This window comes from Saccharomyces eubayanus, chromosome VII, assembly GCF_001298625.1.
Source record: "Saccharomyces eubayanus strain FM1318 chromosome VII, whole genome shotgun sequence".
NCBI lineage: Eukaryota > Fungi > Ascomycota > Saccharomycetes > Saccharomycetales > Saccharomycetaceae > Saccharomyces > Saccharomyces eubayanus.
Genome location: NC_030982.1, coordinates 911969 through 924638, shown reverse-complemented (window position 1 = coordinate 924638; position 12670 = coordinate 911969). Strand labels below are relative to the sequence as shown.

The 12670-nt window shown below is 38.5% G+C and overlaps 7 protein-coding genes across 7 annotated transcripts; 4 read left to right on the top strand and 3 right to left on the bottom strand.

Moving 5' to 3' along the window:
• Positions 1-1116: 1116 nt before the first annotated feature.
• On the top strand, positions 1117-4581 carry PHO81 (Pho81p; the record flags this gene model as incomplete). The annotated part of the gene is made up of 1 exon (XM_018365333.1): positions 1117-4581. One exon carries the CDS (start codon positions 1117-1119, stop codon positions 4579-4581), a length of 3465 nt encoding a protein of 1154 aa, XP_018222433.1.
• Positions 4582-4606: 25 nt separating this feature from the next.
• Positions 4607-5293, bottom strand: NAS6 (Nas6p; the record flags this gene model as incomplete). Its single annotated transcript, XM_018365332.1, has 1 exon — positions 4607-5293. The coding sequence occupies one exon, from the start codon at positions 5291-5293 to the stop codon at positions 4607-4609; it is 687 nt and encodes a 228-aa protein (XP_018222432.1).
• A 508-nt stretch (positions 5294-5801) lies between these two features.
• On the top strand, positions 5802-6734 carry PHB2 (prohibitin subunit PHB2; the record flags this gene model as incomplete). The annotated part of the gene is made up of 1 exon (XM_018365331.1): positions 5802-6734. One exon carries the CDS (start codon positions 5802-5804, stop codon positions 6732-6734), a length of 933 nt encoding a protein of 310 aa, XP_018222431.1.
• Positions 6735-6925: 191 nt separating this feature from the next.
• BNS1 (Bns1p) lies at positions 6926-7381 on the bottom strand (the record flags this gene model as incomplete). Its single annotated transcript, XM_018365330.1, has 1 exon — positions 6926-7381. The coding sequence occupies one exon, from the start codon at positions 7379-7381 to the stop codon at positions 6926-6928; it is 456 nt and encodes a 151-aa protein (XP_018222430.1).
• A 331-nt stretch (positions 7382-7712) lies between these two features.
• On the top strand, positions 7713-8291 carry DI49_2193 (uncharacterized protein; the record flags this gene model as incomplete). The annotated part of the gene is made up of 1 exon (XM_018365329.1): positions 7713-8291. The coding sequence occupies one exon, from the start codon at positions 7713-7715 to the stop codon at positions 8289-8291; it is 579 nt and encodes a 192-aa protein (XP_018222429.1).
• Positions 8292-8351: 60 nt separating this feature from the next.
• On the top strand, positions 8352-9944 carry SMI1 (Smi1p; the record flags this gene model as incomplete). Its single annotated transcript, XM_018365328.1, has 1 exon — positions 8352-9944. One exon carries the CDS (start codon positions 8352-8354, stop codon positions 9942-9944), a length of 1593 nt encoding a protein of 530 aa, XP_018222428.1.
• A 315-nt stretch (positions 9945-10259) lies between these two features.
• Positions 10260-11837, bottom strand: DIE2 (dolichyl-P-Glc:Glc(2)Man(9)GlcNAc(2)-PP-dolichol alpha-1,2- glucosyltransferase; the record flags this gene model as incomplete). Its single annotated transcript, XM_018365327.1, has 1 exon — positions 10260-11837. One exon carries the CDS (start codon positions 11835-11837, stop codon positions 10260-10262), a length of 1578 nt encoding a protein of 525 aa, XP_018222427.1.
• Between the last annotated feature and the right edge of the window lie 833 nt (positions 11838-12670).

Genomic DNA, 12670 nt, shown 5'->3' with positions numbered 1-12670 from the left:
TCGTTTTCCAGCAAAAGTTCAAGCGCAAACGCGGATATAAGCTTATTTTCGAAGTCTTCTTGTCTTTCAGCATTGTTGCGGTCCCACAGCTTAGTCGATAAAGTCCTGGCGAGCAAGCGAATGATGTTTGCGCTCCCCGATATGGTCAACAAACTTGGTTAGACGTGGCTCGTATCAGGTGCAGTTGTCTTGCTCAATAGCACGGCGCAAAGAACCTCGCGTTGTTTCAAGAATGTAAAGAGTGAAGGTGTTTTTTTAAATTTGTAAGAAAATAGGAAACTAAGTCAAGATATTTTCTATTGAGTGGCCGCTAAACGAACCTGGAACCACGAAGCAAGGCATTTGTAGAAATAAAGTGTCTACGATTGTTTGCCCTAGCGGCTTCAAGTACCTTTGGACAAACTAGGGTGTAGGGCCAAATTTGCTCGGCCTTGTATCCAAAAAAGAGCCAGATGGCTGAAAGACTTGCCTTATGGCATTTTACGAATTGTACTATGGATTGAGACACGCCTGTGATAGCTAACTAATAGCCTGCTTAACAGAAAGCACGTGCCTTAGTAGCACCACGTGAATAATTTTGGTCACGCTAGTCTATAGAACGAAAAGATGTGCATCCAATGCAATTAACCGTTTCTTTTATGCAGAAACGAAAAAAAAGAAAATGCGAAGAAGAACAAAGTGCCTTATCACACACAGCTCACCGCCGTGAGTTTCCTCCGAAATAATATGTTTTCTTGATAATATCACACATTTCAGTGTGAGGTACAGGTTGTACGGCACGTGCGAATAAGGGCACAAGTAATCAATTTTATCAGCTACTTGGCGATGGCTCGAGACTAGCGTAAGGACCACCACCAACACTTATTTACACTCCATTTAACTCTTTAGCAAACTTCTGAGAGCCCCTTTAAGTGGATTACATAATTATTTTTCTTTGCAACGTACAGGTACAAGGAATTTTGTTTTGTTTTTCAATTAGCACCAGCTCAACTAGCTAAGCTTTCCTAAGGCCTGCTGTTTCAAAGCTACCAATAACAGAACTTTGTTTTCAGTGTAACTGTAGAAGAGACTACTTTCACACCGAACTTTTGAGGGAAATAAACAGATAGGCGTGTCATGAAGTTCGGCAAATATCTGGAAGCTAGACAGCTGGAATTGGCGGAGTATAATAGTCATTTTATTGATTACAAGGCTCTGAAAAAACTAATCAAACAGTTGGCTATTCCCACTTTAAAGACGAGCTCGGAGTTAGATCTACATTTGACATTAGATGATATAGATGAAAAAATCATACATCAGAGATTGCAAGAAAACAAAGCTGCATTTTTCTTTAAACTGGAAAGAGAACTCGAAAAGGTCAATGGATATTACTTGGCAAGAGAATCTGATTTGAGAATAAAGTTTAACATTTTGCACTCAAAATACAATGACTACAAGTCAAATGGTAAATTAACTTCCAACCAAGCTACTTCATTCAAAAACTTGTATGCGGCTTTTAAAAAATTTCAAAAAGATTTAAGGAATTTGGAGCAGTATGTTGAACTAAACAAAACGGGGTTTTCAAAAGCTTTGAAAAAGTGGGATAAAAGGTCTCAGTCTCATGATAAAGATTTTTATCTTGCTACGGTTGTCTCTATTCAACCAATATTCACTAAGGATGGGCCACTCAAACTAAACGATGAAACTTTACACATTCTTTTGGAGTTAAATGACATTGACAATAACAATAGGACGGCAGGCTTAGAATCCAATGATTTCGTTAGTGAGGATAATAATGACGGAAAAAGAGAGCTTAACAGTTACCAGTTAGCGACATCAAAAACTTCCGAAAACCAACTTCAACATATTTTTTCTGCACCATCTTCTTCTTCCCTCGATATGGAGATGGAAATCGAAAACTGGTACAAGGAAATTTTGAATATTACGACTGTTAAAGACATCCAAAGGAAGCACGCATTATTAAGAAATTTCAGGGAGGCCAAGATCTTTACATATTTATTACAAAATGCTTCGGAATCATTTCATAAAAATGTGTTTTCCCTGTTGAAGGAATGCCTAACTACACTATTCTTATTGTTGGTGGCTAGCCCTCTAGACGATAACTCCTTGCATATCTTTTACAAAAGCAACCAAGACCATATCGATTTGTCATATTGTGATGAAGATGACCAAGTATTCTCACGAAAAAACGTATTTCATGAAGCCGCAAGCTGCCCAAACCAATCTCGTTTATTCGTTCTTGATGAAGCTTTAACGACTTCAAAATTATCCAAAGAAACAGTCCAGAAGTTACTGAATGCTCAAGATATACACGCGCGGGTACCGCTACATTATGCTTCAGAACTAGGTAAATTGGAATTTGTTCATTCTTTATTGATTACCAATCTTTTAAAAGATATTGATCCGATTGATAGCGATTCTAAGACACCTTTGGTATTGGCTATCACTAACAACCACATAGATGTCGTGAGGGACTTGTTAACCATCGGTGGTGCAAATGCATCCCCTGTTGAAAAGCCAGTCTTAGACTACAGTAAGAATATAATCAGCTCTGCTAAAGTCCAATTTGATCCTTTGAACGTTGCTTGTAAATTCAATAACCACGATGCTGCTAAATTACTCTTGGAAATACGGAGTAAACAAAACGCTGATCATAACAAACAAAGTTCTCAACATTTATGTCAACCACTTTTCAAGAAAAACTCGACTGGTTTATGTACCCTTCATATAGTAGCCAAAATTGGTGGTGATGCACAATTAATCCAACTGTTAATTCAATATGGTGCGGACCCCAATGAAATCGATGGCTTCAACAAATGGACTCCTATTTTTTATGCTGTTCGATCTGGTCATTCTGAAGTTATCGGTGAACTATTGAGAAATGGAGCACGCTTAGATATTGAGGACGATAATGGACATTCTCCATTATTTTATGCATTATGGGAGAGTCACGTCGGTGTTTTGAATGCACTTCTACAAACACCAACGAATCTTGCACCCAAATATTTAAATGAAGCAGATGCTCAAATCAAAAGGCTACAGGCTAGCACGATCGCTTTAACTCCAAATGACAATAAATCAGATCTGGACATTCCAGACAGCATTCCAGACTTTGCTTTACCTCCGCCTATTATTCCCCTTAGAAAATATGGTCACAATTTTTTGGAAAAGAAAATTTTTATAAAACTGAAACTAAAACCAGGTCTTGAATCCATCAAATTGACTAAAGATAACGGCATTATTATGTCTTCTTCACCAGGAAGAATTACTTTGTCTTCCAATTTACCTGAAATATTACCTCGTAATATAATTCTACCTGTTAGAGTTGATGAAAACAATGATTTTGGTAAAAACATCAGTGAGACGAACGATGAAGAAGATGACGAAGAAATTAGTGAAGATCATGACGACGGTGAACTCATCTTTCAAGTTGATTCCATCAAGGATTTTTCCATGGATTTTGAAATATTTCCCGCTTTTGGTACAAGAATAATTGCCAAAACAACAGCAATGTCATACCATTGTATAAAACCTGCAATGAACAGTATTACAACCATAAATCTACCCTTGTTTGATACAAGACTAAACAATATTGGATGTCTTACTTTCGACTATCAAATTATTTTCCCATATCCAGGAAACCCATTAAAAATCATAAAGTATGAACCCTATTGGAAATCTACAGGAGGTGATATGATGACATCTTCTAGCAAGGAAGGCAATTTTGTCACTTCATCATCCTTAAATGGTAGTTTCGTAAGCATACTAGTTTGCACTTTGAATGATGGAACAATAGTAGCAGCCCCAAAACCCTTTGTCGAGTTCAGAGGGACAAAGATTTTATTGAATGACCTCACGAAAGAACAGTTAGGAAAACTAGTGGACTACGATTTGGGTAAGATTGATGGAAGTTTCAACGAAGTGACTTTAAAGCAATATTTGTCGTCAAGAATTTTCCCATTGAGAAGTTTATTAGAAGTCATTCCAGGATCAGTTCAGTTAGTGGTCCGGGTTTGTTTCCCTACCGATGAAGAAATTGACACTATTCCCGTTAAAATTTCCCCTTTTATAAACATTAATGAGTTCATTGATAAGTTGTTGCTCATTATTTTTGAGCATGAAAGATTTTTACGTCATAACGGGAGTGAGAGTATGCGTCAAATAGTTTTCAGTTCATGTAATTGGGAGGCTTGTTCGATTTTGAACTGGAAACAACCCAACTTCCCGGTATTATTGCAAATGAAAAATCTGTTTAGAGACTCAAACACTGGTAAGTTTATAAGCGATACACCAAATTGTTTGAAAGAGCTGGCCGTGAACCCTCAAAAGATGTCATATTTGGATACTGCGCCTTTGAACATACATACAATGATTCAATTTGCCATTAATAATAACTTGCTGGGTGTTACTATCCCACATGAAACATTAAAGATATGCCCCTCATTGACCAAAAATATTAAACAAAGCGGCTTGTTGTTAATTGCTTCAATTGACGAAAACGAACAATTACCCAATAACGAAAATAATAGTGGGATTTACTGTGGCTCTGAACTGCTATTTGAGAATAATATTGATATGTGAGGTTCGTCGATATATATTAAATGTTTTATACATTATTTAGGAAAAACTTTTTAACTTGTTCATTGAGGGCAACATCTTCTGCCTTAACGCCTTTATTATCCACAAGATCGTACTCGGCGTTATACTTTTCTACTAACAATACGGCAGCGTCACCATTCCCCTCAGCTAAAGCGTGGAATATTGGAGTCCAACCTTGCTTATCGGCCCAATTCACAGGGCTTTTGCCCACATCACATAGCAACTCAATCAATCTTAAAGAGCCCACGGATGCGGCTCTGTGTAGTGGGATTTGATTGAACTTGTCTTTGATTCTCACGGAGGCGCCATTATCAATTAAGAATTTGGACACTTCAAACCATTTTTTACCAACTGCCAAATGTAGGCATGTGACGCCTTGGTTGGTGACCTTATTCAAATCCGGTTTGATAGGTCTATCGTATAGAGATTTCACCACGTCTAAATTTCCGACTGAGCAGGCAATATGGAATGGCGTCCATCCAGATTCGTCTGGATAATCATCCAGATTCACATCTTCCATTTTAGAAATCAAAAAACTAGTGATTTCGTGTGCTTGGAAGGAAACCGACCAGTGTAGCGGGATCCTGCCATCCAGGTCCTTCTCTAGCAGCAACGAAGGTTTGCAATGAAGCAGTTCTTGTACTTTGACAAAGTCATTTTCCATGCACGCTTGGTGCAAAGGGTGTCCAGACATTATTATACAGTTTTCTGTTTTCTGTCCGTGTATTTATGTATCCAACACTTGCTGCAGAACAGGAAGAACCCTTATTAACAAGACCCTTTAAGTGGATATTATGATGAGAGGTCCCATTTGGAGAAACAACAGCCGGGTAAGCACAGATGCTATTGTGCTCGTGCAAATTCAACAATATAAGGTCGCGCCTAATTACAATAGCAGTCTGAATGACTCTTTCAATATTTTGTCTCACAACTAGTATTCATCAGTAGATTGCTTCATGCAGGCATTTTGTGGGATGTTATATATTCTATGATTTCCTTATAGCTAATAACATGAAATCACTACTGACGAGGAGAAGTGGCAAAAACTTTGTCCTTGCACTACTTTGGTATCTAAGCAATGGCAAAAAAGGGCAGGTTCTAAGCTAAGAGGATATCGGAAAAAGCGGTGCTGGAGGAGAAGGACGTAAGATTCAAACAAGTACAGTTAGTCGTTACTAGGAATATATCAGTAATCATTGCCAATGAACAGATCACCCGGTGAGTTTCAAAGGTACGCAAAGGCGTTTCAAAAACAGTTGTCTAGGGTACAGCAGCCCGGAGGCAAGGGCAAAATGCCCTCCCCAGGGGGAGCATTTGCAGGGATTAGTGGTTTGATTTTGCTTGGAGGTGGTGCTCTTTTAGTGAATAATGCGCTATTTAATGTGGACGGTGGTCATAGAGCCATTGTTTATTCCAGGTTGAATGGTGTCTCCACCAGGATTTTCAACGAAGGTACGCATTTTATCTTCCCTTGGATCGACACCCCAATCATCTTTGATGTGAGAGCCAAACCTCGTAATGTTGCGTCTTTGACGGGTACCAAAGACTTGCAAATGGTGAATATCACTTGTAGAGTGCTTTCTAGACCAGACGTGGGACAACTGCCTACCATATATAGAACTTTAGGTCAGGATTATGACGAAAGAGTTCTACCCTCTATTGTCAACGAAGTTTTAAAGGCTGTCGTAGCCCAATTCAATGCGTCGCAACTAATCACTCAAAGAGAAAAAGTTTCTCGGTTGATTCGTGAGAACTTGGTTCGTCGTGCAAGCAGATTCAATATCTTGTTAGATGATGTTTCCATTACATACATGACCTTTTCGCCTGAGTTTACCAATGCTGTAGAAGCCAAGCAAATTGCTCAACAAGATGCCCAGAGAGCGGCATTTGTGGTTGATAAGGCTAGACAAGAAAAGCAAGGAATGGTAGTGAAGGCACAGGGTGAGGCCAAATCTGCAGAGCTGATTGGTGAAGCCATCAAAAAATCGAAAGATTACGTGGAATTGAAAAGATTGGATACTGCCAGGGACATTGCCAAGATCCTGGCCAACTCTCCTAATAGAGTCGTCTTGGATAATGAAGCATTGTTATTGAACACAATGGTAGACGCGAGAATTAACGAGAGGAGCAAATAAATAGCAGAAACAAAGAGATCTTTATGAATTTAAGTAATAATATTTGAACGCTATTTACCTGTGAATATAAAAAAACAACGATACGTAAAAACATATATATGTGTATGCTTTCTAAGAAATAGAAAAATGAGCATTATTCTGCATTCCTCGTATATTATTGGAAAACATATGTAGCAAAAGACACAATACATTTAGCTAATAAACAAATCGTCGTCATCGCAGTCATTATCGGATTCGGCAACCACCTTTGAACTGGTCAGTATACTCTGCTTGCTGTGTGCAAAGTCGAGTCTTTTGGGTTGCGATTTGGCAACAAATAGTTTTGACTTATGATCATTCAGTTTCCTTGAGCATGGTGAAAGCAAGTTGTCTGATGGCGAAATGAATTTCTGTCTAAGCTGTGTGTTCAGAGTCTTCCTTTGTTCTTCCGCAACTTTCTTGCTTTTGTATGGCTTCTTGAAGACGCACCTGTGAAGTGAGTGCTTTGCATTCACCTTTGTAAGATGTGCATGTTTCGAGCTATCCTTCGTGGACTGGTCGAAATAACCTCTTGTTACATCCTTCTCTGCGCAAGACATCGACGTAGTTTGCACATCTCTGGTAAGGTTGTTCATCTCGCTTTGTGACACTGAAGTGGGATAACTCATTGAAAGTTCTGTTATTGCTTTGTGTAGTTTTATGACGTTTTCAAGCCCTGTTTCAAAAGGAAGGAGCAGCAAAAAGTTAGTTTTCCTAGTCTACAATCAACGCGCACTAAGAAGCTTTTTGGTGGGTTATGAAGTTCTTTCTAAATAAAACTACAGATATCGGCAAAACACTCTCACGTATGATACATACTAACTCAAATTGACTGCTCATTGAAATGGAAAAAAAAAAAAGTGGTTAGGACAAGCGTATGAGACTGCAAGTCGACAGAGGATCATCGCAAGATGCACGCTCCACACTAGAGCATTTACCTGCCTGCAAGGCGTAGCATCCATGGCACAGCTATTCGCACCGTTTCGGGTTAATTGCTTTCCCCTTTGGGATATTTTCTTTGTTTACGGTTTTCCGTATTGGAGCATTATCAGATCCCTGCATTTTTATTACGTCATTGCCGCAAAAAGGCATCCATCAAGCCCTACTGTCACGTGTGTAGGGCTTGCAGATTTTTTCGAGATAGGGCTTGAAAACCCTATGGAAGCCAAAAAAAAAGGAAAAAAAAAAGGAAAGCGAAAAACTCGCAGATTGTTCTTTTTTTCTTTTTTTGGAGGTCAGTTTTCCTTACTCGAGATCAAAGAATGTTTTTGCACCGTAGCTAAAAAGGCTGAATTTCCTTCCTGGCTCCATTACAGACTGTCTATTTGTGCTGCTTACGCAATATCGAACCCAACCCAATCTTTGCAAAGCTTGCTTTCCTCAATACAGAAGTACATACGTAGACACCCTTCAATAATCAAGTCAATTAAAAATAAAGGTACAAAATTAAATCCGCTAATTTCATTTTTCGTGTTTGGCTATAATTATCGAAATATTGAAAACAAACAACAAGAGACTAGCTTTATAACCAAACGCTAGACAAAATATAACAAAGACAAAAACAGAACAGGCAGTAATCCAGCAGACACTAGGGACGCAATGGATATGTTTAAAAGAAAAGTCAAAGAATGGGTGTATTCTCTCAGCACTGACGACCACTATGCAGAGTATAACCCCGACCAATCCCCCACTTTCAACATGGGCAAACGTCTGGACAATAATAATGGGCAAGCCAATCCCTCCCAAATGCATCTGAATAGCGTGGATGAAGAAATGAGCATGGGATTCCAAAACGGTACGACATCCAATGACGATATAAATATTGATGAATTTACTTCCGCGGACTCTAATGACGGTGTTTCCGAAGCTCTCTTGGCTTGGAGACACATCGAATTTTGGACTAGTGAACACAATCCAGACTTAAATGCAACTTTGAGTGACCCTTGCACCCAAAACGATATCACTCATGCTGAGGAAGACTTGGAAGTTAGCTTTCCCAGTTCGGTGAAGGCCTCCTTCAGAATTCACGACGGGCAAGAAGATTTGGAGTCGATGACCGGTACTTCAGGCTTGTTTTATGGACTCGAATTAATGACTTTAGATCAGGTTGTAGCCATGACTCAAGCTTGGAGAAACGTCGCAAAGAATTTGAACAAAAGATCCCAACAAGGCTTGTCACACGTCAAATCCACGGGTTCCTCTTCATCCATGGAAAGACCACTCAGTAACAAGTTCAAGTTACCAAACATCCCAGATCAAAAATCTATTCCACCAAATGCTGTACAACCGGTATATGCTCATCCAGCTTGGATCCCATTAATATCGGATAATGCTGGTAACCATATCGGTGTAGACTTGGCACCCGGTCCCAACGGTAAATATGCTCAAGTCATAACATTTGGTAGAGACTTTGATACCAAATTCGTTGTTGCCGGAAATTGGGGAGAGTTCTTACTATTATTTGCTAACGATTTGGAAGCCGGTAATTGGTATTTGGTAGATGACAACGATGACTACTTTAGCGGTGATGGTGAGTTGGTCTTTAGAGATAAGAAATCCAATGGGCCCATACAAGATTATTTTGAGGTTTTGAAAAGAAGAGCTTGGGTTAAATACCAAGAAAACTTGAAGTTACAGCAACAGAAACCTCAACCTGAACCACCTCTTCAACAGCAAAAATACGTGCCTGGCGCGCAAAATAAACCGGAGGCGCCAGTGGCAAATGAGCAACCTTCTACTTTTGGTGACGAATCTATAAAGGATGAAGATATTGATAGTGTAAACGCAAAATCTATCCAAAATGGCGAAATTCCAAAGCATGCCACGAGCGCACCTAATGAAACTTTAAGCTCCGCTGAAGTGGCAGCTGAGGCCATAGAAACAGAGAAAATCAGCCAAGTAGAGCAAGAAACCAAGGCCGAACAAAAGAACGACGAAGAACAAGAACAAGAACAAGAACAAGAACAAGAACAAGAAGCAGAAGCAGAAGCAGAAGCAGAAGCAGAAGAAGCAAAGGTAGAAGAAAGCGAAAATGTTGAAGATGAAGATGTCGCTGAACCAAAAAAAGATGATAACGACAATAACGATATAGGTGAATTAACCGCCAAAGAGGGAGAAGAGGAAAAGAAAGAAGAAGATGATGATGGTAAAGTTCGTAAAGTAAGAGAAGAATTTGAAAACATAGCCCTATGAGAAATATCATAATTAACATTCAACAGCAGTATAAAGCACAAAAAAAATAATTTGTAGACAGTATTTATTTTCCCCCAATTGTTATATGTAGGTTTTTGACTAATAAGAGATGTATACAAGTAATCGTATACGTCACCAGTCTTTTATGTTAATTGACGTGTGAAAGACCACGCACAAATCATTTATAACCTAGAAAATTTTGTTACAAAATTTGGGGATTACTATGGACTATAATAGTATATACAAAACAGTTGGCCGTCCAGCCAATACTAAACATCTATGTGAAGCTTTTTTGAAGTATCGATTAGCGTTCATTTACCATATGATTCTTTGAAGGTAGGGTTCTGTAGCCCAAGGGAATGAAAACTTGGAAAATATAACTAAAGTCGCAATGTTGAATAGCATAAACCATAAAAGTTCCATAAACAATCTCTTCGTACTACTTACAGTAATTGGAATCTCATTTTCTTTGGCGGGTTGCAAGTCTTTTATTAACGGTTCACAGCTGCATGTAATAAATATTCTCCAAAAGAAATATGGTAAGATATAATAACGAGGTTCGAATAAGGGAGATGGAATAATAGTGACCATGGTACATAATATCAAAGCGGTCCATGACACATGTGTCAATTGTATGGGCAAATGTATCGCTTCCTTGATGGGAAGTGGGGTGATCGGGTGGAAGGTGAGCTGGTTAGGTCTCATTATTTCAAGGTATGCAAAAGTAGAAAAATGGTAGATTGGTGTCATTAAAAAATACTTGATTAATCTACTTTTACTGCCAATCAGCCTTCTGAAAAGATAGAATGTGTAGTGTCTATTATCTGCTAATAAAAATGGGTGAACCTTTGTGAAGTATCTAATAATTAGCATGATGCAAATACACTCAAAAAATGTTTTAATTGGCTTCCCTTTTATTCTTATCTTGTATAGCTTCATAAAATTACGAGAGATCCATATGGGTAAACTGAAAACGGTGATAAATGTGAAGCAATAAAATAATTGCACCAAGTGTAAACCAGCTGAATGACTAGATTTATCACCTAATGTAATCGATCTGTTCCAAACCAGATAAATGATGAACAGGACAAAATTTATCATGTAAGGTAGCACTAGGTGTGAGAAATCGTCAATTCCATGAATAAATAACTTTAAGTAGTTATTAAAAGTGTGTGTATTGAATTGTTTTTGTAAAATAGCGGGACGCTCCACAGCAAGGACCATTATGAAGCCCGTCCATATTATATTTGTTTGTCTGAAGAGACAACTTATGCCAGCAAAAAAAGCACTCAGCCATATGCTTTTTACAGGTCCAAAAGGTAACGTCAACACACAGTTAAGAGATTGTAGTATTAAAATTGTAGACCAAACATCAGTGTAATACAAGTAATAATACGTTGTCATTAGTGGGAAACACATCAAAGAAACGGGCCAGAACCCTAATGCGTTGAAAAGAAATATTGGTCTGAGTACTACGATGGGGAAAACTATCGCCCCACCAAATAAATTAACTAATCGTAATATGGTTAACGAGCTCCATGATTGGAAAATTGGTTTTATGCAGTGATGGTTTATGAAGCCTAAAATGTACAGACCAGGAGGTGTGGTTATCTTAGGGTCCCATTGAGCCCAATTACCTTTTAGATAAGTCAACGTTTGACCAATGTGAAATTTCTCATCTATAAATTCATAAGGTACTATCTTCGATGTCACGTAACGGAAAGTGAGAACGAAGTATAGTAAAAGTAGTGGATAAAAAACCACATTACAAAAGATACCGGTAATGACTTCCTGTGTTAGGTTTCTCGCTATTCCTGGAGCAATTAACTGAATAGCTGGTTCTTCGTCCAGTACATCATTGTTATCGTTAGCAATATTTTCCTTCGCATCCATTATTAGTTCAATGTCACTGGATTCGTACTCGTCTTTGATATAGACGTCGTAAACAGTTTCGTACGCACTGGTTTCTTTTGCGCCTCTTGGTGCCTCATGAATACCATTTGTTGGTTCCCGATTTCATTTTATTATATCATCTTTATTTTCAAGAAGGACCCGGACCGACCCTTCGCTGATTCAAACGGGCCGGATCGAAAACGTCATAAATCAACCTACAGGTAGAATTCGTTTGATGTTTGCAAGTAAAATTATTTAGTTATTTAGTGTGCTACGCTAGCTAGACCAAACGTATATGGCACCTACTTCTTTTTTATGTATTGACTTTCCCTCGCATATATATATGTTTGGTGTTCTTTAACTGTTACCAGCAGTTTTTTCTTTGAGTGTGTAACGCATCCTCTTTTTTATGTTACCTTAGTCTTTTGTTATCTGTTGTTTCGATGCCCTCCATGTACTCTATAATATTAGATCCATAAATTCCACTTTCTTGAATCTCATTAATTACTTCTTCTTTGTCATTCCACAATTCGTAAAATCTTATTGTCTCATCATTGGTGGCAACGCAAATCGCTGTGGAAGTCGGAGATATTACCGCGCTGAGAACACGTAGTGGACTTGGTGATCTTACCTCAAGCAGCTTTAATAATTTCGGATACGAATAGAGTGTTATCAACACAGGATTCTTAGTATCGCCAAATCCAAACGTTGCCACGATCTGTTTATGTCTCAACGACCATATTAAAGACGTGACTTGTCCCGAGGTATAAATCTCATCTAGTAGTGTGCCAGTGGAAGTATGCCAGAACTTGATACATCTGTCTTTGCTTCCA